Raw genomic sequence first — 26,926 nt, forward strand, 5'->3', positions numbered from 1 at the left:
AGTTACAAACACATTACCAAAACTTATCACTTTAAATAATTACAGAATTCTTTATTTTAATTAATGTTAAAAGATAAAATATTAAAATTATTTTAAAATTTCTTCTAGGCTATCAACATTTCAGAACGCATCAGCTTTTCTCAGTGGATCCATTCACCAAATGAAATATGCTTGTACTATTTTTTAAAAGCTTGTTACTTCATCATAGCAAAGTTCACCTGTCAAAATGAAGGTGAGGACATTTGAGAGGGTTCTTTAAGACATAGCTTTTTTAGAAGGTGTCCCATCAAATCATTGAACTGAAGGATAAGCATTGCATAGATTAATCCAGAACACTTTTTTTTCTTTTTTTTTGGTGGTGGGGGGTGGGTCGGTCGTGGGACTTGCATTCTGGGCCTGAGCATTGTCCTTGAGCTCTTTAGCTCAAGTCTATCACCCTACCCTTTGAGCAACAGTGCCACTCAGAATACTTTTTTAAACAAGGAGGATTTCATCTTGACAGAAAATGTCTGTTCAATATGCAGTTTTTTGAAAAAAGTGAGAGAACAGACTTCAAAGAAGGCAAGAAATGTTAAGTAATGTTTACACCGTTCTTATAAAGAAGACTCAGTGATGCGAAATCCTTACAAATCTCTGGTTGTGAAGGCAAGATTCTTGATGGGACTGACATTAAAAGAAATAGGACCTTTTATGTATTCAATCTACAGAAATAGAATTTATAATCATTGACATGAGTGGCTTAGAGGGAAAACAGAAGCTTTCATCTAATTGCAGAAGTGCATATACTTTTTTACTGCTGTTATTTTGAAAATCTCTTCATAACCATTTAAAAACAATCAAAAACTATTTTTGAAGAGCAAAGAAAGGCAGATGTCTGCAAATAATTCCCCTCCATCAGCCCAGAAGTCTGCATTACCTGCAACTGTTTCTGCTGTACTTCCAACTCCTTCTCCGTGTTCAAGTCCAAAGACAGGACTCTCAGCCCGACTGTCTAATGGAAGCTTCAGTGCACCATCACTCACCAACTCCAGAGGCTCAGTGCATACAGTTTCATTTCTACTGCAGATTGGCCTCACGAGGGAGAATGTTACCATCGAAGCCCAGGAACTGTCTTTATCCTCTGTCAAGGATCTCGTGTGCTCCATTGTTTATCAAAAGGTACTGTGCAAGCTATTTATGTCAGTTTTTTTGAATTAATATTGTTTCTAATGCTTCTCAGTAAATACTACATGCAACAGTTCACACATAAAGACCCATTGGTAATTTATATCCTGATTATTCTTTTTTAGAAATGTTCTAACAGACCTGGGAGCAAGTCTGAAATTTCACATGAAATCCTATGTCCCAGATTTAAAATATCACTTAGCCAAGCTTTAAAATTCTGCCTGCCCTGCGCAGGCTTTCGTGTGAACTCTGGGTTTGGGCACTGTCCCAGAGCTTTTGAGCCACAGAACCACATCTGGTTTTCTGGTAGTTAACTGGAGATAAGAGTCTCACAGACTTTTATGTCAGGGCTGGCTTTGAACCATGATTCTCAGAGCTCAGCCTCCTCAGTAGCTAGGATTAACAGGTGTGAGCCACCAGCACCTGGCTGTTCTGTCTCTTAAAAACAGGAAAATAAATACCGTTAAGAGAATGTAAGAAATCTCTTTGTTTTCAGAGAAAGAAGTAAGGAAAGAGGTCACAAGATTTTGAAGTGGCTTACCAAAAAAGGTGGACCACAGCAATTGCCAAGTTCCAGGGGTAAACCTTGTATTTTTTAGGTGCCCTGTTTTGTTCTTTCCCTTCCCTTTCCATCCTAAGTTATCATTTGGAGATGTTCAGAATCTACTTAAAGTATAAATCAACTATAGTAACACACTCTAAAATAGGTAAACTGATTTAGAATATTTGAAACTTAGGAGTAGCTTTGTTTCTTACCTATTTAATCTTATTTCCAATGCTGTAACATTCTTAAAGAAACTTTAGCTAAATGTCTTTAATTTTTATTTGGACTTGAGGTATTATGATCAAGTATTCAAATGAATTATATGAATTTGTTAGATTATGCTTTTCATGGACTGACATATATGCCAGATTTTTATGCAAAACATGTGGCCTAAAGTAACGGTAATTTCTTTTTTTTTTTTTTTTTTTGGTTTTCGGTCCTGGGCATTGTCCATGAGCTCTTCAGCTCAAGGCTACCACCCTACCCTTTGAGCCACAGCCCCACTTCCCATTATCTAGTGGTTAATTGGCGATAAGTGTCTTAGTGCCCAGGCTGGCTTTGAACCGTGATCCTTAGATCTCAGCCTTCTGAGTAGCTAGGATTACAGGTGTGAGCCACTGAGGCCAGCTAACAGTAACTTTCATAGCTCTGTAGAATTGTCTTTGGTTTTTCTTTCATTTATTTGTCAGTTGTGGGGTTTGAACGCAGGGCCTGGGTGCTTTCCCTGAGCTCTTCAGCTCAAGGCTACCTCTGTACCAATTGAGCAACAGTGCCAATTCTGATTTTCTGATGGTTAATTGGAGATAAGAGTCTTACAGAATTTCGTGCCCCAGGCTAGCTTTGAACTGAGATCTTCAAATCTCAGCCTCCTTAGTAGCTAGGACTACAGGCTTGAGCCACTAGTGCCTGACCTTCTTTTTTTATAGTTTTTTGAGATGAGCCTTGCTATATTGTTCATCTAGTCTTTTTGTTGTTGTTGTTCATCTAGTCTTGAACTGGACTCTAATGAGCTTCTTGCCTCTGTCCTGAGTAACCGGGACTACAGGCATTTGCTGTCTTACTCAGCTCTGTCTTCAAGTAACTTTGCTGTTAGTTTCCTTTTCATTACACACTATAAAACTTTTTCATTGAAACTTTTGCAAGTAGGTTACAAATCTTAAGATAGTATTTGATTAAGGTATTTAAACAAGTATAATTTGTAATTTATATGTAATGTTTTCTTTATACTTGAGACTATAGAAACTTGTGACCAGTGTTTTGATATTAAGAATATTAAATTAAGGTGGGCGCTGGTGGCTCAGCCTCCTGAGCATTTTGCATTATAGGTATAAGCCACCAGAGCCCAGCCTCACTTTTTATATTTATACCATAGTATACTGATATTCTGCAGGATTATTGGTAGAATCAGCTTTATTATCTATTTACTGGATAGCTTGGGCATAACCAAATATCTTAAACAACAGAAATTTATTATCACACTGCTCTGGAGGCTAGGAATCCAAGATCAGGTATAGGCAAGGTTATTCCTTCCAAGGGCTGTGTGAGAGAATCTGTTTCTAATCTCTTTTAGTTTCTTATAACCTTGAGTATTTTTTTCACTTTTTGCATGTGCGCGTGTGTGTATGTGTGTGTGTGTGTTTGTCCTGTGCCTTGAATTCAGGACCTAAGCTTTTTTTTGCTCAGGGCTTGCATTGTACCAAATTGAACTTCATCTCTACTTCTTACATTTTGGTGATTAACAGAGTATAAAAATCTTGTGGGCGGGGCCAGGAGTTTGGTCTAGTGGTAGAGTGCTTGCCTAGCATGCACGAAGACCTGAGTTCGATTCCTTGGTACCACATACTTAGAAAAAGCCGGAAGTGGTGCTGAGGCTCAAGTGGTAGAGCTCTAGCCTTGAGAAAATCCAAGGACAGTGCTCAGGCCCTGAGCTTAAGCCCAGGACTGACCAAAAAAAAAAAAAAATCTCATGGGCTTTCTTGCCCAGGCTAGCTCTGAACCATGATTTTCAGATCTGAGCCTCCTAAGAAACTAGGATACCTTGGTTATTTAAAAAAAAAAACAGTTTCCAGCCAGGTGCGGTGGCTCACGCCTGTAATCTTAGCTATTCAGGAGGCTGAGGTCTGAGGATCAAGGTTCAAAGCCAGCTAGGACACAAAAGGACCTGAGACTTAGAAAATGGGAAGTGAGGCTGTGGCTCAAAGGTAGAGTGGGTGCTTGCTTTGGTAGCACGTACACTAAAATTGGAACGATACAGAGACGATTCATTTATTTGTTTATTTGAAATAGGAAAGGGAAGGGGGAAAACAAGATGATTAGGAGGGGATGAGGGGAGGGAAATGGGGACAAAAACATGAGAATGGGTATCAATGTGTGAGAAATGATGCACCTACTATCTGGTGAGTATAACTGTAATTGTAATGTATACATTACAATAAAAAATAAATTAAAAAAAAAAAAAAGGTAGGGCGGTAGCCTTGAGCTGAAGAGCTCAGGGACAGCACCCAGGCCAAGTTCAAGCTCCATGACCCACCAAAAAAACAACAACAAAAAAACCACCCTGTCGGGGCCGGGAGTTTGGCCTAGTGGTTAAAGTGCTTGCCTAGCATGCATGAAGACCCGGGTTCAATTCCTCGGTACCACATACATAGAAAAAGGCCAGAAGTGGTGCTGAGGCTCAAGTGGTAGAGCTCTAGCCTCGAGAAAATCCAAGGACAGTGCTCAGGCCCTGAGCTCAAGCCCAGGACTGGCAAAAAAAAAAAAAAAGACACCACCCTGTTTCCAAAGATCACATTTGTGAGTGCAAGGAGTTACAATCTTTTAAGGGAACTACGGTTCATATAATCTGCTTTACATTAATTTTGCATATGATGTAAAATAAGGTTCAAAGTTTCTTTATGGATGGGCATCAAGTTTTTCTAGGCCCATGTGTTCAAAATGCTATTATTTGTACATTACTTTAATGATTTTGTTTTAAATCAGTTGATCATACATTTTTGTCTTATTTCTAAATATTAAATAATTCATTAAACCAAATGTTTACTTTATACCAATTCTACATAACTAGTTGCTAAAGTTGTCTACTTGGTCTTTTATCAGATTTTTTTTTGGCCAATCTATATCCTTTGCATTTCCAAAGAAATTTTTAAATCCACTTGCCAATTCTTACCAAAAAAAAATCTCTGGAACTTTGTGTATGAATTTTCAGTCAGTGTTTCATTATTTCTGAAGCTTAGAATTTTTCATTTCTAAGATATAGAAATAAAATTTTCATACCTTAGTATAATAAGACTTAGAGTCTGCTAAACTCACTCTGGTAAGTTTTTTTGAAGGTTCCTTTGAATTTTCTACATAAATGGCTTTGTCTTCATTGACTAATAAGTTTCATAGTATTTATTTTTCTAGATTTGTACTGGAGGTGAGAATTTTCAGTATAATATTCAGTGGAAGTAGTGAGCATAGATATTTGTGCCTTGGTTCTTAAAAGGAAATTCAGTCTTTAGCCATTAAGTGTGACATACTTATTTTTTTAGATGTCTATTATCAGTTTGAAGAAGTTTTCATCAATTCTAGTTAGCTAATATTTTCTCTTGTAAAGGTTTGTATACTTCATTTAGTGTTTTTTTAACATCTATGCATTTTCTTTTTTTAGTCTCTTAATGTGGTTTATTTTGTGGCTGGTTTTTCAATGTTAAACCAACTTTACATTCCTGGAACAAAGTCACTTGCTCAGCATGTGTAGTCCTTTTTATAGTTTGTTAAATTTAATTTTACTATTTTCTGCCTATGTGTTTTTTTTCCCATTGGGATATAACTCATCCAAAGTCAAGAAGCATCTATATAGCAAAATTGCTATTTTTCATATTTGTCCATTCTGCCATTGGGCCTTCTTTTCCTTCTTTTGAATTGAGTGTTTATATAATTCCGTTTTATCTCTACTTCTTGTTTTTAAATTATGTATTCTTTAGAAATTCTTTCAGCATTGGCTATAGTACAAAGCCTAGCACCTTACATCCGTGGGCCAATGCTATCCCACCATTCAGTTTTGTAAATAGTTTTTTTTGGACATTGCATGCCCATTCATTTACATATCATGTGGTTGCCTTCATTTGATAACAGCAGAATTTGACAACTGACAAACCATGTAGCCCACCAAGTCTAAAATACTATCTGTGGCATTACATAGAAAAATGCTTGAAAGTCCTATTATTTTTTATATACTATTCATGTCAGTCTTCAAATAGTATCATATAACCCTATATATAATGTAATATATGCCTTAGAATAATGTATTTCCATATTCCTATTTTTATCTGTGCTATCATTGTCATTTTTTCTTTTTATGTCCAATATTTAATATTCACAGTAGTCATAATCTATAAAGTTCTTATAAACACTGAATTAGCATATACTGAACTATTATTCCTAGTGGAAAAACATAGGTTTGTTTTGTTTTTTGATCAGTCGTGGGGCTTGAACTCTGGCCCTGGGTGTTGTCCCTGAGCTCTTCAACTCGAGGCTAGTGCTCTGACCACTTGAGGCACAGCACCACTTTGGGTTTTCTGGTAGTTAACTGGAGGATAAAAGTCTCACAGACTTTTGTTCCTTGACTGGCTTTGAACTGAGATCTCAGATCTCAGCCTCCTGAGTAGCTAGGATTCCAGGTGTGAGCCACCAGTATCCAGCTCATAGGTTTTTATAGGCCTTGTTCACAATACTTTTGTCAGCAAAGGAATACATTATTTCAGTGTTTCTGTTTAAGTACAGCCTTTAAAATTATATTGCTGTATCATTAACATTATATTCATGACCAGTGGCATTGTAGCTATATCTAAATGAAGCTTATTTAACTCAGAGTTTAGCTTAATGGAAATCAACAAGTTTAAGAATCATAATCAGAAGATTTTTTTAATGTGTTTTGTTATATGAACCTACTGCCTTTTGCTTTCCACATACTAAACAATGTAATAGTCCTGTAATTTAAAAATTCCATGATATCTATATCTAATTATAGGTTAAGATAGTTTAATCTAGATAAGAGTAAATCCTTGTGCCTTTTTCTACTTACAGTTTGTAGAGAGCTAAGTAGTAGTATGTATGATACAGATACTCCCTAACTGCTACTGTTTATTATGGCTTTGCTTCATTTAAACACATTTGTGATACTCTTACTTGGTTCAATTACAGTATTAATATTGTAGAGCCTCCCAAAATTTCCTGGCCCTTTTGACTTATGAAAAAGATTAATAAATGTCAAATTATTATAAGATAGATCATGATAAATGAAAGAAAGAAACATGGCAGAATGGTTCAACATAAGGAAATCAGCTTGTGGGGGAATTAAAGCCTTAATCTTTACTTACGTTGTAATTAATTGTAGAACCTCAGCTGCTTTGTGACAGCTTGTAGTAAAGATAAAGCTAGAACACTCACATCTTCAGTAATCAAGGAGAGAGCAGAAACTAGTCTATGTATACACATTGAACTCTACTCTCTTATTCATGAGCATATGAATAAAGCTTTGCAATCCACCTTCCTAGAGTGATGTAAATTCATTTGGGATAAGCCTGGTTATTCAGATTCATAGTGATCCCTGTCCTCTTCACTTTCCTGCAGTTTACGGAAGTAGACAAACATTTGTGGTTGCTAGTGATGAGCAGGTGTCAGAAATGTATGCTTGCTTATGTAGGTTATTATTGCAAAGATTACTTACAAAGTACAATGATAATTCTCAAAGGCATCACTATAGTCCAGGTTCCTTTCCTAAGCGTCAGGCATAAATATGCTGCCTCGTAAATTAGGCCTTTGAGACTAATAATTATTAGAGCTGAGAGAGCTCAAAGAAGAGGTTCTGTTTCAATTATCCTTTTCCGTTGTATCTTATACTTAGACATAAAACAAATCTTTTTCTCTGTATCCAGCTGTTTATTTTTAACACTTATTGTGCTGAAAAAAAATATATACGATTTATTTTTTATTTGCCAATCCTGGGGCTTGTACTCAGGGCCTGAGCATTGTCCTTGGGCTTTCTTAAGGCTAGTGCTCTGCCATTTGAGCCACAGTACTACTTCCAGCTTTTTCTATATATGTGGTACTGAGGAATTGTCTTTGTGCATGCTAGGCAAGCACTCTACCACTAGGCCTAACTTCCGGCCCTGCACTGATTATATTTGATTGGATGTGCTGTAAAACTGTAAGCTATATGGGAGTAGACCTATATGGCCACAGAAGTGAAGTAATTATTCTTGGTTGAATAAAGGAAGGCATTCATAAGAAATAGTGTGATGTTGTGGTTAAAAAAGTCATATCTGCTACTTGTGTAACCTTAGATTTCCTTCATGTTACTGAGTGTTGAACTTAGGGCCTAACACTTGCTAGGCAAACACTCTACTATTTGGATTATACACTGAGTCTTTTTGCTTTTTTAATTTACTTTTCAGATAATACTGATGCTTTTATTTGGGTAGCATCAGACCATGATCTTCCTGTCTTTCTTAATAACTGGGCTTACAGGTGTTTATCACAATACAGGGACTGACCTTGGTTGCTTATTGGAAGAATGAGGTTAAAAGTAATAGTTGTCTCTGTCTCTGTCTTTTCCTCTTCCTCTTCTTCCTCTCCCTCTCCTTCTCCCTTCCTCCCTCCTTCCCCCCCCCCCGTCCCCCTCATGTGTTTGTATACATGTATTTTATCTGTTTCTAAAATGTTTGACTCAATACTTAGCACATAGAAATTGTATAGTAAGGCAGGCACTGGTGGCTCAGGCCTATAATCCTAGCTACTCAGGAGGCTGAGATCTGAGAATTACAGTTCAGAGCCAGCCCAGCTTGAAAGTCCTTGAGACTCTTCTCTCCAATTAACCAGAAAATCAGAGTACTAGCCTTGAGATGAAGAGTGCAAGTGCCCAGGACCAGAGTTCAATTCGTACAACTGACCAAAAAAGAAAAGAAATTGTATACTATTAGCTTATCAATAATACTACTCATTAATCTGACCTTAGTGGTTTCTAAACTAAAAGGCACAAATTTCACTATGCGTTGAGATCCTTTTTCATTGAAAATAAATTAGAATTAATCAGTGGTGATTTAGAAATGACTGTGAGCTACCACCTTCTAAGTTTATGTTAACATTGGTTTTGTGCCTTTATGGAATATGTACATTTATCAAAACCCATTTTCTGTAGTGCGGAAGGCAGTTGATTTAGCCAGGAGTGGTGGCACATGCCTGTAACTCCAGCACTTGTAAGGCAGGGGCAAAAGTATTGCTAGCTTGAAAGTAAAGTCCTTCCTTACCATTGCCCTCCAAAAAGGCAGATAATTTATTCTTTCCTTGACATGAATAAGTAAATTGTTCATAATTTTCTCTTAACTCTAATAATGGTCTTTTTATTGGTGCTGAAAAAAATACAGGTTGATAGTAAATCAGTTATATGATTTACTTATGATTTCTTTATTAGAATATTATGTTCCTTAGACTATATTGCTTCTTTAGATTAATGATATTACATATGTCTTCAACGTCAGATAATTCTGAGTGTAATTAATTTAACAGTAAATGTGTTAGCATGAAGCATGTTTTTCTATATTTCTATATCCTTAGGCTCTTATGCCTAATATGAAATTGAGATAGTCTTGCATTGTGTGTGTGTGTGTGTGTGTGTGTGTGTGTGTGTGTATTTCCCCTCAAGGAGTAAATTGCCAGAAGGAACTGTTGAGTACTATAAAGAGATAGAAGCAGTTAAAGGAGATTACGTAAAACCTTGGTAAAATAAGAGGGGCAAGAAAATTCCCAAAAGTACATAAATATCTCTAAGAAAAAAATGATAATAAGTACTTAGTAGTAATTACCTAAAGAAATAGAAAGCCCAAATAAAAATAAAATTTTAAGGCTTTTGAATTTTTAAAAAATCTTTATAGAGGAAAATATGTATTTCCATGTTCCTAGAAAAGGAATGCTGATCATATATAATTTTTATTTTCTAAGTGAATTTTTTACACTAAAGATAGTCTTGAGATTCTTTTTAACCTTAACGTGCCAGTGATTGCATATAGATATTCTTTTCTTGAATACTTGTTTGTAGAACATGACATTTGAAATATGATTTAAAAACTCAGTGTTAATAAAAACTTTTAATAATGAAATAAATAAGCCCATGATATGTTTTAGGTATATGGGCTAAAGACAATATGACTTTAAAAAATGATCATTTTTCTAAAAATGGAGTTTAGGGTAAGTCCATTTTTTTGTGCTATGAGGACATTAATGTAATCCTCCACCTAAAACCTGACACCAAGGTAAATTTCAGAGGGACTTAAAGATGAAAACTCAAATTAAAGAGAAATTAGTATGTAGAAAAGTTGACTAATTGTTTAATGGTTATGTAACCAACTTTCATTTAGATAAGTAAAATAGTTTGCTGATGAAAATTGTACTGTAAATATGTAAAAATAATTTGAGAAATATAGCAAATATTTAGAAGTTATAGAAATATAATACAAATATATAATATTTACATAAATATATTAATAGTTCCATGTACAGAAAAATATTGATCCAGTAGTGGGTCAAATGATAGATATATTTCACAAGAAGATTAAATAAATTGATAAGCCTGTGAGAAAATGTTCAAGTAGTAGTAAGATAAGCACATCTTAGACATCATGTGCTCGATTCACAGAAAGCCAAAATTGATAGGCTTGGTACCAAAGAGAGTGTGGTTAAAAAAAAAATCTCAGAAATTAGATAACTGTTCTTGAATAGTTCAAAGCTTATGTTTTAAAAAGCAATTACAGTCTTGGGCTGGGAGTTTGGCCTAGTGGTAGAGTGCTTGCTTAGCATGGAAGAAGACCTGGGTTTGTTTCCTTAGTACCACATACATAGAAAAAGCCAGAAGTGGTGCTGTGGCTCAAGTGGCAGACTATTAGCCTTGAGAAAGCTCAAGGACAGTCAGTGTTCAGGCCCTGAGTTCAAGCCCCAGCACTGGCAAAAAAAGAAGCAATTACAGTCTTAACAAAAAAAAACACACAAAAGATATACACTGAGGTATTTTCCCCTCTCCTCTTAAAGAAAATACCACTTCAGCCAACACCTAATATTTGATTGAGCTTTGCTTAAAACTTGGATATGACCAAAAGTGGTCACTCTTTGAATTTCATCCAGTTTCATGACACATCCTGAGGGTGGAGTGGGGTGGTTTCTTTTGTTGTTGTTGTTAGCATAAGTCAAAACCTAGCTTCCTTTTTTTGAAGCTTTGAAATCTTTCCAAGCATTTGTGATTCATTGAGACTGAGGCTCTCCTCTAATGCTTAATACTGCAAATAATCTGTGGTGACAGTTACTTGCACTGATAAATTGATTCTTCAGAGCTGAAGGAAAAGAAGAAATGATCAGATAAGCACTATATTCTTTCCTCTCCTGCTCCTTGTATCAGTGCTTCCTTGTGTTCATGCTGCTCCCACTAGATTAGATTGTCAGTTATTTGTAGAACCCTGTTTTCTTGGGATTTGTGAAAGGACATGTTCTTCTATAATCCTCTGAAATTCTGTTATTTACTCCCTAATAACACTAGTGAACTTTTTCTTTATTCCATATAAGAATATACATTAGGCATTTTTGTTATTCTTTTTGACAAAAGTTATGTAAGCTCAATATTGAGCAACTTAAACTTGTGATCTTCAACCCTGGGTGATATCTGGAGATATTTTTTTTTATTTGTTGGTCATGGCTTAAACTCTGCACCTGGGTACTGTCCCTGAGCTGTTCTGCCCAAGGCTAACACTCTACCACTTGGAGCCACAGTGCTGCTTTTGGTTTTTGGGGGTTTAGTTAGAGATAAAGAGTCTCATGGACTTTTCTGCCTTGGCTGGCTTCAAACTGTGATCCTCAGATCTCAGCTTCCTGAGTATGATTACAGATGTAAGCCACCAGTACGCAGCTGGAGATATTTTCAGTGTTACAAGTGGGTGTTAAAAGTTCATTGTTAGGCTGCGAGTTTGGTCTAGTGACAGAGGGTTTGCCTAACGTGCACGAAGACCTGTGTTCAATTCCTTGGTACCACATACATAGAAAAAAGCCGTAAGTGGTGCTGAGGCTCAAGTGGTAGAGCTCTAGCCTTGAGAAAGTCCAAGGACAGTGGTCAGGCCCTGAGCTCAGGCCCAGGACTGGAAATAAAATTTAAAAAAAGTTCGTTGTTGCCAAGCATAGTGGCTTACTTCTGTAGTCTTAGCAGTTCAGGAGGTTGATATCTGAAGATCGCAGTTCAAAGCCTGGGCACTTTTTAAAAAGTCCATGATTTTTTTTTTTTTTTTTTTTTTTTTTTTGCCAGTCCTGGGCTTAAGCTCAGGGCCTGAGCACTGTCCTTGGATTTTTCTCAAGGCTAGAGCTCTACCACTTGAGCCTCAGCACCACTTCCAGCTTTTTCTAAGTATGTGGTACCAAGGAATTGAACCCGGGTCTTCATGCATGCTAGGCAAGCACTCTACCACTAGGCCAAACTCCCAGCCCCAAAAAAGTCCATGATTCTTATCTGCAGTATATCACCGGAAAACCAGAAGTAGTGCTGTGGCTCAAGAAGTAGGGTGGTAGCCTTGAGCTGAAGAGCTCAGGGACAGCACCCAGGCCCAGAGTTCAAGTTCATTGTTATTGTTACTGGCAGTAGTGGATAGAAAGCAGGAGAGCTCTACCACACTTAACTGATACAAAATGTATATGGTACTGATGTTGAAAACTCCTTGTTAAACTGATACAACTAGAATTTCTGAAATTCAGAGAATCCTAAACCTTTTCACTATTAGTACTATTGTAGGATCTCAGTAACTTAAGCAAAATGAGTAACTCCTACATTAAAATTTTCTCTCATCCAGACATGGTAGTGCAAGCCTGTAATCCTAGCATTCAGAAGACTGAGTTAAGAGGGTCTTTAGTTCAAGGCTAGAATGGATTGTAGTAAGACCCTGTCCCCCTCCCCCCAAAAATCTAATATTTTATGTTGAGATGTTTGAAATAAGGTTTATTTCTATTTATGACTAATATACATTTTATGCATATATACACAACATTTTAAAATTGTTTAAATGTTGTATGTGTGTATATATATACATATATATATTTGGATTCCATTTATTTATTAATTATGTTTTTTAATTTATCTTGCTAATCCTGGAGCTTGAAGTCAGGGCCTGAGCACTGACTGTCCTTAGGCTTTCTGAAGATTAGAGCCACAGCACCACTTCTGGCTTTTTTTCTATGTATGTGGTACCGAGGAATCGAACTCAGGTCTTCTTGCATACTAAGCAGGCACTCTACCACTGGGCCAAACTCCCCGCCCCATTTTGATTCCTTTTTTTTTTTCTTTTAATAGCTGCTGGGATTGAACCTGGAGCCTCATGTATACTATGCACTCTTACCATTGAGCTGTATACCTAGATTTCTGATTCTTCATATTAATTTAGCAAAGTTAACACAAGTGAGATCTTGGCCTTCTAGTAATTTATAAACTTCAGGGAGTCTGATTGTTCGGGGTTTTTTTTGCCAGTCCTGGGCTTGAGCTCAGGGCCTAAGTACTCTCCTTGGACTTTCTCAAGCTAGAGCTCTACCACTTGAGTCACAGCACCACTTCTGGCTTTTTTCTATGTATGTGGTACCGAGGAATCGAACTCAGGTCTTTGTGCATGCTAGGCAAGCACTCTACCACTAGGACAAACTTCTGGCCCGGGAGTCTGATTTTTGTTTATTTGTTTTCTTGTTTTGTTTTGTTTGTTCCTTTTTTTTTTTTTTTTTTTTTTTTTACATTGATAAAACTCAAACAACTAACAGGACTGGCAATCAAAAGTGAGAAAGCAGACAAATGAGTAGGCGGTAGAATTGGGATTAAGTCAGGTAGAAATTTTGTGGTTAGATGGCAGCTGGGAGTATCAGATTACAAGTAACCAAACCAGAATTGAGAGAATAAGCAAAAGGCCAGGCCCATTTTACAGTGATAGTTCATGCATGGATTCCAAATGTTGACATTATATTAGCTTTGTTATTAGTGTACCTTTAAAAATAATCTAAGGAAGAGATAGAAGAGTATATTATCTCTGTAGGGTTTTAAATCCAGGAAACTGATTAGGAATCTAGATTGTCATGTTGTCATTTTTATTATTTTAAATTGATAGATTAATTCAGAGCCTCAATTTTCTCCTGTTAATCTAGAATAATAATGCTTACCTCTACAAAACAAATTATGGAGATGAGCTATAAAAGCCCTTAACACAGTACCTGGGACATAATTAGTACCTAAAAAATACTAATACCTGGGGCCAGGAGTTTGGCCTAGCGGTAGAGTGCTTGCCTAGCATGCACGAAGATGACCCAGGTTCAATTCCTTGGTACCATATACATAAAAAAAGCCCAAAGTGGTGCTGAGGCTCAAGTGGTAGAGCTCTGGCTTTGAGAAAGTCCAAGGACAATGCTCAGGCCCTGAGCTCAAGCCCAGGACTGGCAAAAAAAAAAAAAAAGAAAAAGAAAAAAAATGCTAATACCTAAGGTTTTAAAATCTCTCAAAATCTAGAAATACCATTGGTCTTATAGAGGTCTTAACACTTGTATTCATTCCAAAACATGTAGCAGCCTGCCACATTTTAAAACAGCTTTCCTACCGATTTTAGTATTTGACATAGGACAAAGCATAAAAAATAAGTATTTATGTAATTAAAGATGGAGATTACTTGCACAATTTCTAGTGTATAATGATTATACAGAGCAAATGTTAATTCCCCTACCTCCTTGCTTTCATAGTGTATGAGACTTTGAAAATACTACTATAATGATAGGGTTATTGCTAATTTGTTGAATGAACATAGTTGATGTAATTGGAGTAAGAATGGAAGCTGACACAAGGCAGTTCATTATAAGTTATATTGATGTTTAGCAAAATTGAAAATATTCTGACTAAAGCTATTTGCTTTGGCCAGTTTAAAATGTTTGGGTTTAAAACTGTTTTGTTTTCACCAGTTTAAAATGTTTAGTTTTACCATTTAACATGTTACTAGGCCTAAAGATTTTTTACTTACAGACTAATTTAGGGAAAGTTTTGGTCTGACTGAATACATTATCTGTATAGACATGTATTGGGTATAATTTTCAGGATCTACCAGAGGTAAAACCCCAGCTGTATCTTTTGTTTTCTAGAAATTACTTGTCATTCTGTCTTGTTTCCTCTGCCCCATTCTTTCTGTTACAGCTGTGTTACACTGTGGCCTGGTGACATCCTACACTTTACTCCCTACATTTTTTGTTTTGTTTTGTTTTTTGTCTAGGCAAAACAGTGTCAGGCAGCCAGCCCTTCCTAAACTGAAAGCTCAAACTGGAAAAAAGAGAGAAAAAAATTCTACTGGATATTCAGGATCAAATTGTGGTTAGAATAAAAGGTCCCAGAAAATCTGAGATAAAGATAAGCTGAACTAATAACAAAAAAGATCACTCAGATTTATACCCAATTAAACAAATGTTAAGTGAAGCAGCTCACTTCTAAACGGAAGAAATTCTGAACTGGAGAAAAATTATGGAAAGTAAGAATAAATTCAAGTCCATGTTGAATAATTTTCTCACTGACTTATGTAAATTCTAATGATTTTTGTCTCTATAGAAAAACAGCCATTGGGCCGGGAGTTTGGCCTAGTGGTAGAGTGCTTGCCCAGCTTGCACAAAGACCCAGGTTCAATTCCTTGGTACCACATACATAGAAAAAAAGCCAGAAGTGGTGCTGAGGCTCAAGTGGTAGAGCTCTAGCCTTGAGAAAGCCCAAGGACAGCTCAGGCCCCGAGTCCAAGCCCCAGCTGGCAAAAAAAAAAAAAAAGAAAAAAGAAAAAGAAAGACAGAAAAGAAAAAGAAAAACAGCCATTGAAATTCTTAAATAATCTCTAAAATTTACATTTTTAGAGTTGTTTGTAGAGAACTTATTAGAGGTAAATTAGTTGCTTAGTTGACAACAGATTTTTTTGAAGGTCCCTTAAATAATTGTGTTCTAGGTTCTTTGGGATTCTAGGGGAAACCTTGTCACTTACGATGTATCTGGTTCATATTTAAAAGGCTTTTCTGACTGTTTACTTGGGATCAAATATAAAAAGTATTTAAGTACTTAATATCTCAAATTATTGTGTATATGCAGACACCTGTGATACTGAAAATGTCTGTATATTAATTTGAGTGATGTGTTTATATGTACACATTTACATATGCATATATACACATATGCATACATATATACACATAATATTATTGAGCTTCTAATTGAGATTAATATGCTCTATTAATTATATGTACGTTTAAAAATGAAAAAAGGAAAATGTATGTTAAATCCCTAGTGATTTCCTACTGCATTTTAAATAAAGCCTTTATTTTTTTAAGTGCCTAATAGTATTGTATTCATTCAAAAAATTTTTATTTGAACAAGTAATATAAAAACATTGTGGACCAGGAGTGTAGGCTAGTAGTAGAGTGCTTGCCTAGCATGCATGAAGCCCTGGGTTCAATTCCTCAGTACCACATACACAGAAAAAAACAGAAGTGATGCTATGGCTCAGTGGTAGAGTGCTAGCCTTGAGAAAAAAAAGAAGTCAAGGATAGTGCCCAAGCCCTGCGTTCAAGACCGGCAAAACAACACAACAAGAACATTGCAAGGTCCCTGAATAATCTGACTTTTTTTTGTGAATCCTGGGACTTGACTATTGGCACTGTCTTTGAGGTTGACTCAAGGATAGGACTATACTATTTGAACCACAGTACCATTTCTCACTTTTTCAGAGTAGTTTATTGGAGATAAGAGTCTTACAGACTTTTCTGCCTGGGCTGGCTTCAAAACATGATCCTAAAATCTCAGTCGCCTGAGTAGCTGGGTTTACAGGCAGGAGCCAGGGCACCCAACTTTGAAAGAACTTTGTAAGAATTGGAAACTTTTACTTTCAACAAGTATAAGTTAATTCTGTTAAAAGTAATATATAGGGGACGGAAGCATTCTGTTTTTCAATACATATACACAGAAAAAGCCAGAGTGGTGTTGTAGCTCAGGTGATAGAGCACTAGCCTTGAGAAAGCCCCAGGAAATATCTATAAAATGTTACAGAAAGATAAGCTGATTTTTTAAAAAATCTTGAGGCCATCTTTAATGCAAAAAGCAATCAAAGCGTCTGAAGTAAGCAGAATTTATAAGAATGGAAATTTGATAACTGTGATGAAATGCTGTTACTTTCCATGTAGAATAGGAAATTACTTCATTTTGTACCATCAAGTCCATTGATAGAATCTGTAAAAAGCAAATTGGAAAATGCAAGACCAGGGCTGCTGGAAAGAGGCCAAATTAATGGCCTATTTTGCTTTTACCCTGCTTGTTTTTTTTTGTTGTTTGTTTTTTTTTTTACTATTTCTTTGATTTCATTTTTCTTTTAATCAAGGCTGGGGTAGTCTAGGGAAGGAAATATGGGCTTGTCTAGTTTTCAGAAAGTTGCCAACTTCTTTCCACATTTCCCAGCCTTCTATATTTTTGACTCCTTGATTCTCTATTAGCAGGGCTTCATAGATTTGGCATTAATTGACCTTTTGGCTTGTAAAGTACTGTTCTGGAAGCGGTCTTGTACATTTTTATAATGTTCTATCTGCTAAATGCCAGTAGCCCAAGTTTTGAAAATTAAAAAATATTTGAAGGGACAAAACCATCCTGAGGGCCATTACCCTAGAAGAATATTCTAAGTAATAGCCACTGACAATTACTGACAGTTACCAACCATATATCTATCTATTCTTCTACTCTTGTGTCTTGTCACAAGTAACCTTGATTTTTATTCTCCGTGAGATTACAAAAGTGAACATATTCAGGAGTGGTAGATAGAAATAACAAATGTCACAGATTCATAAACACAATCGAATTAGTTAGCATTTGATTGCCAGGATATTTTCTTTTAAAATTGTACAATGGAAAGAGGTGTTTAGCAGAAAGTTTTTCCTTTATTGTATTTTACTGAATTCTGACTTAGAAAGTAAGCCATTCTCTAGGAAAAGCTCTGACTTTCTATATATGTCATTGGCATCAGATCAGCACACATAAAAATAACTATTTACAGTACTCCCTGTTTTTGAGTATGTGTGTGTGCTGGTTATGTGGCTTGAACTAAGCCTTGGGCCCTTAAGCTGCTTTCGCTCAAGGCTAGCTCTGTATCACTTGAGCCATAGCTCCTCTTCTAGTTAATTTGTTTGTTTTGCCAGTCCTGGGCTTGAGCTCAGGGCCTGAGCACTGTTGTTGAACTTTCTCAAGGCCAGAGTTCTACCACTTGAGCCTCAGCACCACTTCTGACATTTTTCTATGTACGTGGTAGTGAGGAATCCAACCCAGGTCTTTGTGCATTCTAGGCAAGCACACTACTACTAGACAAAACTCCCGGCCCTCTGGTTTTTCTTTTTTTAGTAGTGTTTTGTTTGTTTTTAATTGGAGATAAGAGTCTCCTGAACTTTCCTACCTGGGCTGATTTTTGATTTTGTACTGTAGTGCTGCCGTGGTAGGATTACAGAGTATGAGCCACTAGTTGCCTGGCTTAAATCTCTTAAGATCAATTTCAGGATGTTGTTATTATGTATTAAGTTATATATCTTTTAAGAAGGTTATTTTGTATTCTTAGGCATACATTCTATATTATAATGTTTTTCTTCTTTTGGTGTTTTTAATGATTAATTTTTTTTTATTTTTTTTTGCCAGTCCTGGGCTTGAGCTCAGGGCCTGAGCACTGTCCTTGGACTTTCTCAAGGCTAGAGCTCTACCACTTGAGTCTCAGCACCACTTCCGGCTTTTTTCTATGTATGTGGTACCGAGGAATCGAACCCGGGTCTTCATGCATGCTAGGCAAGCACTTTAACCACTAGGCCAAACTCCCGGCCCGATTAATTTTTTTAGTTACCATTATTAAGAACTTTTTTGAGCGGGTACAGTGGCTCACGCCTGTAATCCTAACTACTCAAGAGGCTGAGATCTGTGGATCAAGGTTCAAAGCCAGCCTGGGCACAAAAGAACCTGAGACTCTTATCTCCAATTAACCTCTAGAAAATGGGAAGTGGGGCTTTGCTCAAGGGTAGGGTGGTAGCCTTGAGCTGAAGAGCTCAGACACCATCCAGGCCCAGGGCAAGTTCAAGCCCCATGGCCCACCCAAAAATTTTTGATCAAATTAGGATAGTGATCCATAGCTTTACAAAGATATTTCTACAGAAATGTTGCTTTCTATTTCTTACTGTGTGATCTGGACACTAGTTTCATAACCTACAGCCTTTGTAAAGCACTTAATCAGGTCTCTTCCTGTTCCTGTTCTGCCAAGTGCTATTAGCATAATATTTTTCAAATAACAGATTATATCTTGTTTCAGCCTTGTTCTGGAACCCTGTGTCTCTCTCCCTTTTCAATATAGAATAACCTTTGAACCACTAGCATTTATTGATCACAGTGCTTATGGTGTAAAGCCATCAAATTTAATTTGGCAACAATCCTGTAAAGCCAGTATGTCTGCTGCCCCCATTTTGTAAAGAAGAAATTGATGTAGAGGTGTTACTTCACTTAGCTAAGGTGTTATGACAGGTGGCAAAACTTGGGCCATGTTAACTTTTGGTTTGATAGTATGGCCTCAACCAGCTCCATGTACATGTTTGCCCTTGTTTTATTCAACTTTGCTCCACCTAATTCTGCAATCCTGAGGCTACATTTGACCATATTCCATTTCCCTTCTGCTTTTTCAGTATTGACATTTATATTTTCACTCTCAGCTTATAGAAACCCTGCTTTGGGCCTGGAGCGTAATCTAGTGGTACAGTGTTTGCCTAGCATGGACGAAGCCCTGGGTTCGATATCTTGGTACCACATACACAGAAAAAGCCAGAAATGGTGCTGGGGCTCAGGTGGCAGAGTGCTAGCCTTGAGCAAAACATGTCCAAGGATAGTGCCCAAGCCCTGAGTTCAAGCCCCAGGACTGGCAAAAGAAAAAAAAAATCGAGAGACTCTGCTTTTCTTTGTCCTTTCATCTCTCTCCATTCTCCTCTTCTTCCCCTCCCTTTTTTTCACCTTCCCCTCTTCTCTCCCTTTCTCTCACAGTTTTGTTCAAATAGCACACTCCCTACCACTTTAGCCACGGGGCCACTTCCAGTGGTTAATTGGAGATAAGTCTCACCATCTTTAGTGCCCAGGCTGGCCTTTGAATTGTGATCCTCAGATCTCAGCCTCCTTAGTAGCTAGGATTACAGGTGTGAGCCACCGCACCTGGCTGACATTTTATTTTTATAAGAGTGAAATGTGGAGTTTTTTTTTCTTTAGTAAGCTTAAGAATTTAATATAATTTTGAAGATATTTTCTCAAATTTGATAATTATTTAAGAAAATTAAAATTTCAGTTTTAAATTAGTGAATTTTCTAGCTCTCTATTTTTACTCTTTGAAAATTCTTGCTAACTCAAATATAGTTGAAAGTAGAGAGGGCCAGGAGTTTGGCATAGTGGTAGAGTGCTTGCCTACCACTATGTATGAAGACCCAGGTTCGATTCCTTGGTACCACATACACAGAAAAAGCTGGAAGTGGTGCTTATGTGGTAAAGCTCTAACTTTGAGAAAGCTCAAAGACAGTGCCCAAGCCCTGAGTTCAATCCCCAGGACTGACAATAAATAAATAAATGCACCAATTCATAAAAAAAAGAAAGTAGAGTTAGTTTTATAAAAATTATAAATATCTCCCTCCCTTTCTTCCCTCCTTATAGCTACTCTGCCACCTCTCTTCCTCCCTTTCTTGTATAAATACCAGAGCTTGAACCTAGAGCTCTGAGCTCTTATTCAACTTGCTTGTTCCACGGGTGGCGCTGTAGCACTTGTGCCATTCCACCAGTCACTGGTTAATTGGCAATGGACTTTTGTAGACTTCTCTGCCAAGATTGGCTTTTATCATGATCTTCCAGGTCGCTGTCTCCTAAATAGCTAGGATTACAGGAATAAGCAAGCAGCAACCTACTCAAATTTGAAATGTTTCTAGTTGGGATTGTTGGTGCACCCCTTGATCCCAGCATCAGGAAGCTAAAGCATTATTGCCTTGACTGCATGATGAATCCAGACTGGAGCACATAGCAAGACCATGTCTCATGGGGAAAAATATTAGATATGTCTATACTTTCACATTATTTACCGGGTTTAGAAATATATATAAATAGCCAGGCATGAGTGGCTCATGCCTATAAACCTAGCTAATCAAGGGGTTGAGATCAAAGGATTGTGGTTTGAAGCTAGCCATGGCAGGAAAGTCCATAAAATTCTTATTTCCACAGAAAGCTGGGAGTAGAGCTGTGGTGCAAGTGGTAGAGTACAAGCTTTGAACAAAAATGCAAAATGACAACACCCAGACCTAGGATTAAGCCCCAGGGCGCGCGCGCGCACACACACACACACACACACACACACACACACACACACACACACACACACACACACACACACACACACACACACACGCGGTATGTGGTATCTATATATTTCTGATTAAGTCATTGTTTTCCAATTTTAAAAATTTTTAACTTCAAAAAAAAGACTGGGAGAACTCTTTAGAGACTTTTAAGAATTCTTTCAAGATCTCTATAGAACTTTTCAGATGGAAAAACAAAATGTAGAAAACAAGAGAAGCTAGTTACTTATTGCACCTAAAATGTCCTAAGATCTTAGATTGCCACTCTGGGCTGCAAGTTTGATGATACTCTTCTCTCTCCCCGGGCAGAATAAACAGGAAAATAAGATTAATTATGTGATCAGCTTGTTCACATGATAAAACCAGAAAATTTTCTTTCCTGAGTTCTCATGAAGCAGTGCTACTCTATGAAGTTGGTGAACCATGTTATCAACAATAACCTTATGAAAATTTATTTACACTTCAGTGTGACTGATTCATACTAAGCCAGTTAACGAAGACCAGTGACTATATCTTCCGTTAAAGGATACTCTATAAGAAACTAAAGTAAGAGTATTTTAAATTCTGAAGAATTTTCTAGAGCAAAATGTCCCAACACTGGTAATTCTGAAGATGGCTTCAAATTGCTTTGAAAATTACGCATAATTATTTTGTTAAGATAGTATTAAAAATTCTCTTAACCTCATACTATTTATTATAAAATTTTAAACACATATTTTTATATTTTAGTCTGCAAACTAATCCTCTAAGTATCTTGGCATGAAAGTCAAAAAATGTGGAAGTCTTGGAATAATACAAGTTGGGCATATATGTGTAAATCTCAAATGTGTTGCTCTTGTTGGTCGCTTTTTGTTTTTTTATTGTAATTAATAGAAGGGTTACAGTTATATTTGCCAGATAGAAGGTACATTGCTTCACACACATTGATACCACTTCTCATGGTTTTTTTTTTGTGTTTTTGGTTTTTTTGTTTTATTTTGTTTTTTTCCCAGTCCTGGGCTTGAGCTCAGGGTCTGAGCTCTGTCCTTGGACTTTCTCAAGGCTAGAGCTCTACCACTTGAGCCTCAGCACCACTTCCAGCAGGTGTATGGGGTACCAAGGAATCGAACCTAGGTCTTCGTGCATGCGAGGAAAGCACTCTACCACTAGGCTAAACTCCAGACCCATTTTTTTTTTTTTTTTAAGAAAGATAATGTGGGGCCAGGAGTTTGGCCTAGTGGTGAAGTGCTTGCCTACCATGCACGAAGACCCAGGTTCTATTCCTCAGTACCACATACATAGAAAAAGGCCAGAAGTGGTGCTGAGGCTCAAGTGGTAGAGCTCTAGCCTTGAGAAAGTCCAAGGACAGCGCTCAGACCCTGAGCTCAAGCCCAGAACTAGCAAAAAAAAAAGAAAAGAAAAGAAAAAAGAAATATTAGAAAAATAATGTTAGCTTGGTGCTGGTAGCTCATGCTTGTAATCTTAGCTAATCATGAAGTTGAGATCTTGGAATCTTAGTTTGAAGCCAGCCTAGACAGGAAAGTCCAGAATACTTATATCCAATTAACCACCAGAAAATCAGAAATGGACAGCACCCAGCCCCTGAGTTCAAGCACCACAACCACCACCACCAACAAAAGACAATGCAATTAATCATATATTTGTAATTACATTATTAGGTAAATGCTAGAGGTTAAAGGAACATTTGAGAAAATGTTGGAATTAGTACTTTTGCTTGAGAATGATGGATCTTTAATGAGCACTCTGATACAATTTACTGGAATGATGGAAGCATTCTGTAATGGCTGTCAAATATGGTAGCCCAAGGCTAAGGTGGCAGTCGAGTCTTTCTATAACCAAACTTTTTATTAATTTTCATTATTTCAAGTTTAACTATATGTGGATAATCAACTCAGATGAGGTCTTATTTTAGAGAGATCAGTTAACTGTTACTTTGGGCAAAGCAACACATTGTGACAAGAATATGTGACAGAGCAAGAGAGTGTAGACGAGTCCAGGATCCTACAGATCAGAGGCATGCCCTGATGACCTAAAGACTTACTAGCAATACCTTTCCCCACACAAAGTTTCAATAGCCCCTTAATAGTGCTGTTCTGGTGACCAAGCCTTCAGTTAAGTACATGGACCTTTGGGGAACAATTACATCTGAACTAAATAGTAGCTAACCTTATATGGAGTCTAGTTCTAAAGAATGGGAAAGACTACTAGCTTGCCTTGCCAGGCTTCAAAATTATATTCTTTAACCAGCAACTTAGAAGTCCTATATTTCTAAGAGACGTAAAAAACAGTATTTGTGAATTTACAGTTTTGCTTTTGAACTTCAACCAGGACGTTTCACCTTTCAGATGTTGACAGAATGAACTGTTTATCTATTGATTTACCAACGCTGTTGGTAAATAGAGTTGAGATAAAACTATTTAAAGTTCTTTCATAATATTAAGGTATTTATTTGTAAAAATACAAAGCTATGGGTATATTGATAGAGAATTATTTTCTCAGTTTCCAGAGTGTGGCTTCTTTGGCATGTATGATAAAATTCTTCTCTTTCGCCATGACATGAACTCAGAAAATATACTGCAGCTCATTACTTCAGCAGATGAAATACATGAAGGAGATCTAGTAGAAGTTGTTCTTTCAGGTAAGTAACTGATTCCTATTATTCCCTTCCCTCTTTTTTCCAAATAGCTTCATTGTCTCTATCAAATGAAATACTCTTATTATACTTGAGACTGGCACTGTACAATTTTTTGATCTGTAGTAATGCTTGGCATGTGTTGTTTTACTTTCAGGAAGGTTTGATCAGGGAGGTTATATGAGGAACAAGACAAGTGAACTGTGAATGTTAGGAAACTAGGAAAATTTTGAGTTGAAACGAGAATATATTCTTTTTCTCTGAGTTGAACAAGTTGTGTTTCCTTTTCCCTATTTCTGCAAAGAACATAGATGAGAAGAATTAAACTTCAGAAAGGATCATCAGGGGGAAAAGTTGTGAAAATATAGAAAAAATAATAATACTATTTGCATGGCTTAAAAAAATGCGTCTTCCGGGCCGGGAGTTTGGCCTAGTGGTAGAGTGCTTGCCTAGCATGCATGAAGACCAGGGTTCGATTCCTCGGTACCACATACATAGAAAAAAGCCGGAAATGGTGCTGAGGCTCAAGTGGTAGAGCCCTAGCTTTGAGAAAATCCAGGACAGTGCTCAGGCCTTGAGCCCAAGCCCAGGACTGGCAAAAAAAAAAAAAAAAAAAAAAAAAAAGCGTCTTCCTTTATTATTCTGAATAGGCATTATCCTATATTTTTTGCCCATTTTTGCCATTTCTCCTTCCATGGCACCCACTGTTTCCAGTCTCATCCAACAATATGTGGGTAAATTGTTAGTGAAAAGTATAGAGGAAGAAAGAACACCAATGTTTGTTATAGCTCTGTATTATTCCTTATTTGTCAAGAAAAGAATCTGATGAAAGAAAGGAGGCACACTGATGGACTAAAGCATCCAGAGTCATGCAACTGTTCTGTTTTCCCAAACTCATCTCCAAGTTGTTTTTTTTTTTTTTTGCCAGTCTTAGGGCTTGAACTCAGGGCTTAAGTACTGTCCTGGGCTTTTTCCTCAAGGCCAACACTCTGCCACTTGACCCACAGCACCACTTCCAGCTTTTCTATGTATGTGGAACCCTGGCCTTCAGACTTGTTAGGCAAGCACTCTATCACTAGGCCAAACTCCTGGCCTCCCCGTCTATTTTTAATAATGTAATCATCACCTTTGCTTATTTGTTGCACTCATCTTTCATTATTGATCCTCCCATTCATCTAGATCTTTGCCCTCTACTACTTTGATCATTTATCTTATACACTGTAACCCCTAACAGTCTCTTTTTTGCCTATCCCTTAGCTTCTTGAACTTTACTTGTAAGAGGCTTCATTCCCCAGAGTCCATGCTCTTGGCTATGGATCCCTTATCAAACCACAGGGATATCCACTTCACTTGGTACTGAGGTAAAAGACACTCTGTGTGTCTACTATTCCTCTGCCCACTAAGAGGAGAGGATTCTTTCTCTGTTAAGCACTGTGTGAAAATCATTAAGAGAGCAGATATAACATATCCTAGAATCCTAAGATAGAACTTAATATATTATCCTATGGAAACTGTGATAAATTGAGGTTAAATTTGAAGATTAAAAAATTTTTTCTTTTGTGTTTTATGTCCTAGTGTATCATAAATTGAGCAGTTTTTAATTGGCTAAAGTAGATCTAAAAGCTATTTGCAATCTTGTCATTATGAAAAAATGCTTTTGGACATCTGAATATCTTAACTTACATGTAGACTTCAAAGTTGAACTAGAGCCTGATTTATTTGAAGCTAGTAGACATCATAGAGTTTAAAATTCATAGTTAAAAGCTAAAATACTTTTTATGCTCAAGTGAGACTTTTATAAGAAGTTATTGTTTTTTGTTTTATTTTGTTTTTTTGCCAGTCCTTGGCTTGAGCTCAGGGCCTGAGCACTGTCCTTGGACTTTCTCAAGGCTAGAGCTCTACCATTTGAGCCTCAGCACCAATTACAGCGTTTTTCTATGTATGTGGTACTGAGGAATCGAACCCTGGTCTTCGTGCATGCTAGGCAAGCACTCTACCACTAGGCCAAACTCCTGGCCCAAGAAGTTATTGTTTTTACATACATATTCATGGTAAGTATTCCTAATTGTTTTTAACATTTCTTCGTTTTTCTTTTTTTAAAGCTTTGGCCACAGTAGAAGACTTCCAGATACGTCCACACACTCTCTATGTGCATTCTTATAAAGCTCCGACTTTTTGTGATTATTGTGGAGAGATGCTTTGGGGATTGGTACGTCAGGGACTAAAATGTGAAGGTATATGTTTGTAAAATTTTTGTAGTAAGGATTTTACATTTGCATTTTTTATATATTTTTATTTTAATTAGTAGAAGAATTACATGATATTTGCCAGATAGGAGGTGCATTAATTCACATACATTGATACCCTTTCACATGTCTTGGTCCCCAATTCCCTTCCCCCCACCCCTCATCTTGTTTTCTGAATACATTTGCATTTTTAAAGTGATGAAAAAAGTAAGTTGATAATTGGTGTCCAACCTACAGAGATCAGGACTCTGGTTCTTCCTCTGCCACCTAGTTGTTTTTTTATCCTCTTCCCTTCCTGTTTTTTTGTTTTTGTTTTTGTTTTGTGGGTCCTGGGGCTTGAACTCTGGGCCTAGGCAATGTCCCTGAGCTATTCAGCTCAAGGCTGTTGCCCTACCCCTGAGTCTAGGCATTGTCCCTGAGCTCTTCAGCTCTAGGCCACTGCCTTACCCCTGGAGCCACAGCCCCACTTCCTTTTTTCTACAGATTGGAGATAAGAGTCTCTTTTGTTGTTTTGTGCCCTTTTGTGCCCTGGTTGGCTTTGAACCACAATCCTCAGATCTCATTCTCCAGGAGTAGCTAGGATTACAGATGTGAGCCACTGTACCCAGCCCTTTCCTTTTTTTATCTGGAACCCAGGCTTGAATTCAGGTCCTTGTGTGGCTGGTATTTTACTACCTGAGCCATACTTCCAGTTTGGCATTTTGCTGGTTAATTGGAGATAGAGTCTCTTTTACTTGTCTCCTGAACTGGCTTTGTATTTCCACCATCTAATCTCAACCTCCTTAGTAGCTAGAATTCCCAACCAGACCTTTTTGAGGGTTGACTTCCTCTCTGTGCAATATAGTCTACCATAATGTTTTTAAAACTGCTAAATAAGGTAATATGAATAAATAT

At 37.1% G+C, this 26,926-nt stretch overlaps 1 protein-coding gene across 2 annotated transcripts in view; it reads left to right on the forward strand.

The window, feature by feature from the left end:
* Positions 1 to 368: 368 nt before the first annotated feature.
* Prkd3 (protein kinase D3) overlaps positions 369 to 26,926 on the forward strand; it is a 60,835-nt gene continuing 34,277 nt past the window's right edge. The window contains exons 1-4 of one of the 2 annotated variants that reach the window (XM_090337134.1): positions 1,083 to 1,158; positions 21,621 to 21,700; positions 23,654 to 23,792; positions 25,889 to 26,020. In XM_090337134.1, coding sequence (XP_090193260.1) covers positions 23,678 to 23,792; positions 25,889 to 26,020 — 247 coding nt within the window. In that variant the 5' untranslated portion in view covers positions 1,083 to 1,158; positions 21,621 to 21,700; positions 23,654 to 23,677. Of the gene's footprint in view, positions 1,159 to 21,620; positions 21,701 to 23,653; positions 23,793 to 25,888; positions 26,021 to 26,926 lie in introns of both variants that reach the window. The other variant, XM_090337133.1, reaches the window with a different exon arrangement.

This window comes from Megascapheus bottae, chromosome 7 (assembly GCF_031878675.1).
Source record: "Megascapheus bottae isolate mThoBot1 chromosome 7, mThoBot2.hap1, whole genome shotgun sequence".
Classification (NCBI taxonomy): domain Eukaryota; kingdom Metazoa; phylum Chordata; class Mammalia; order Rodentia; family Geomyidae; genus Megascapheus; species Megascapheus bottae.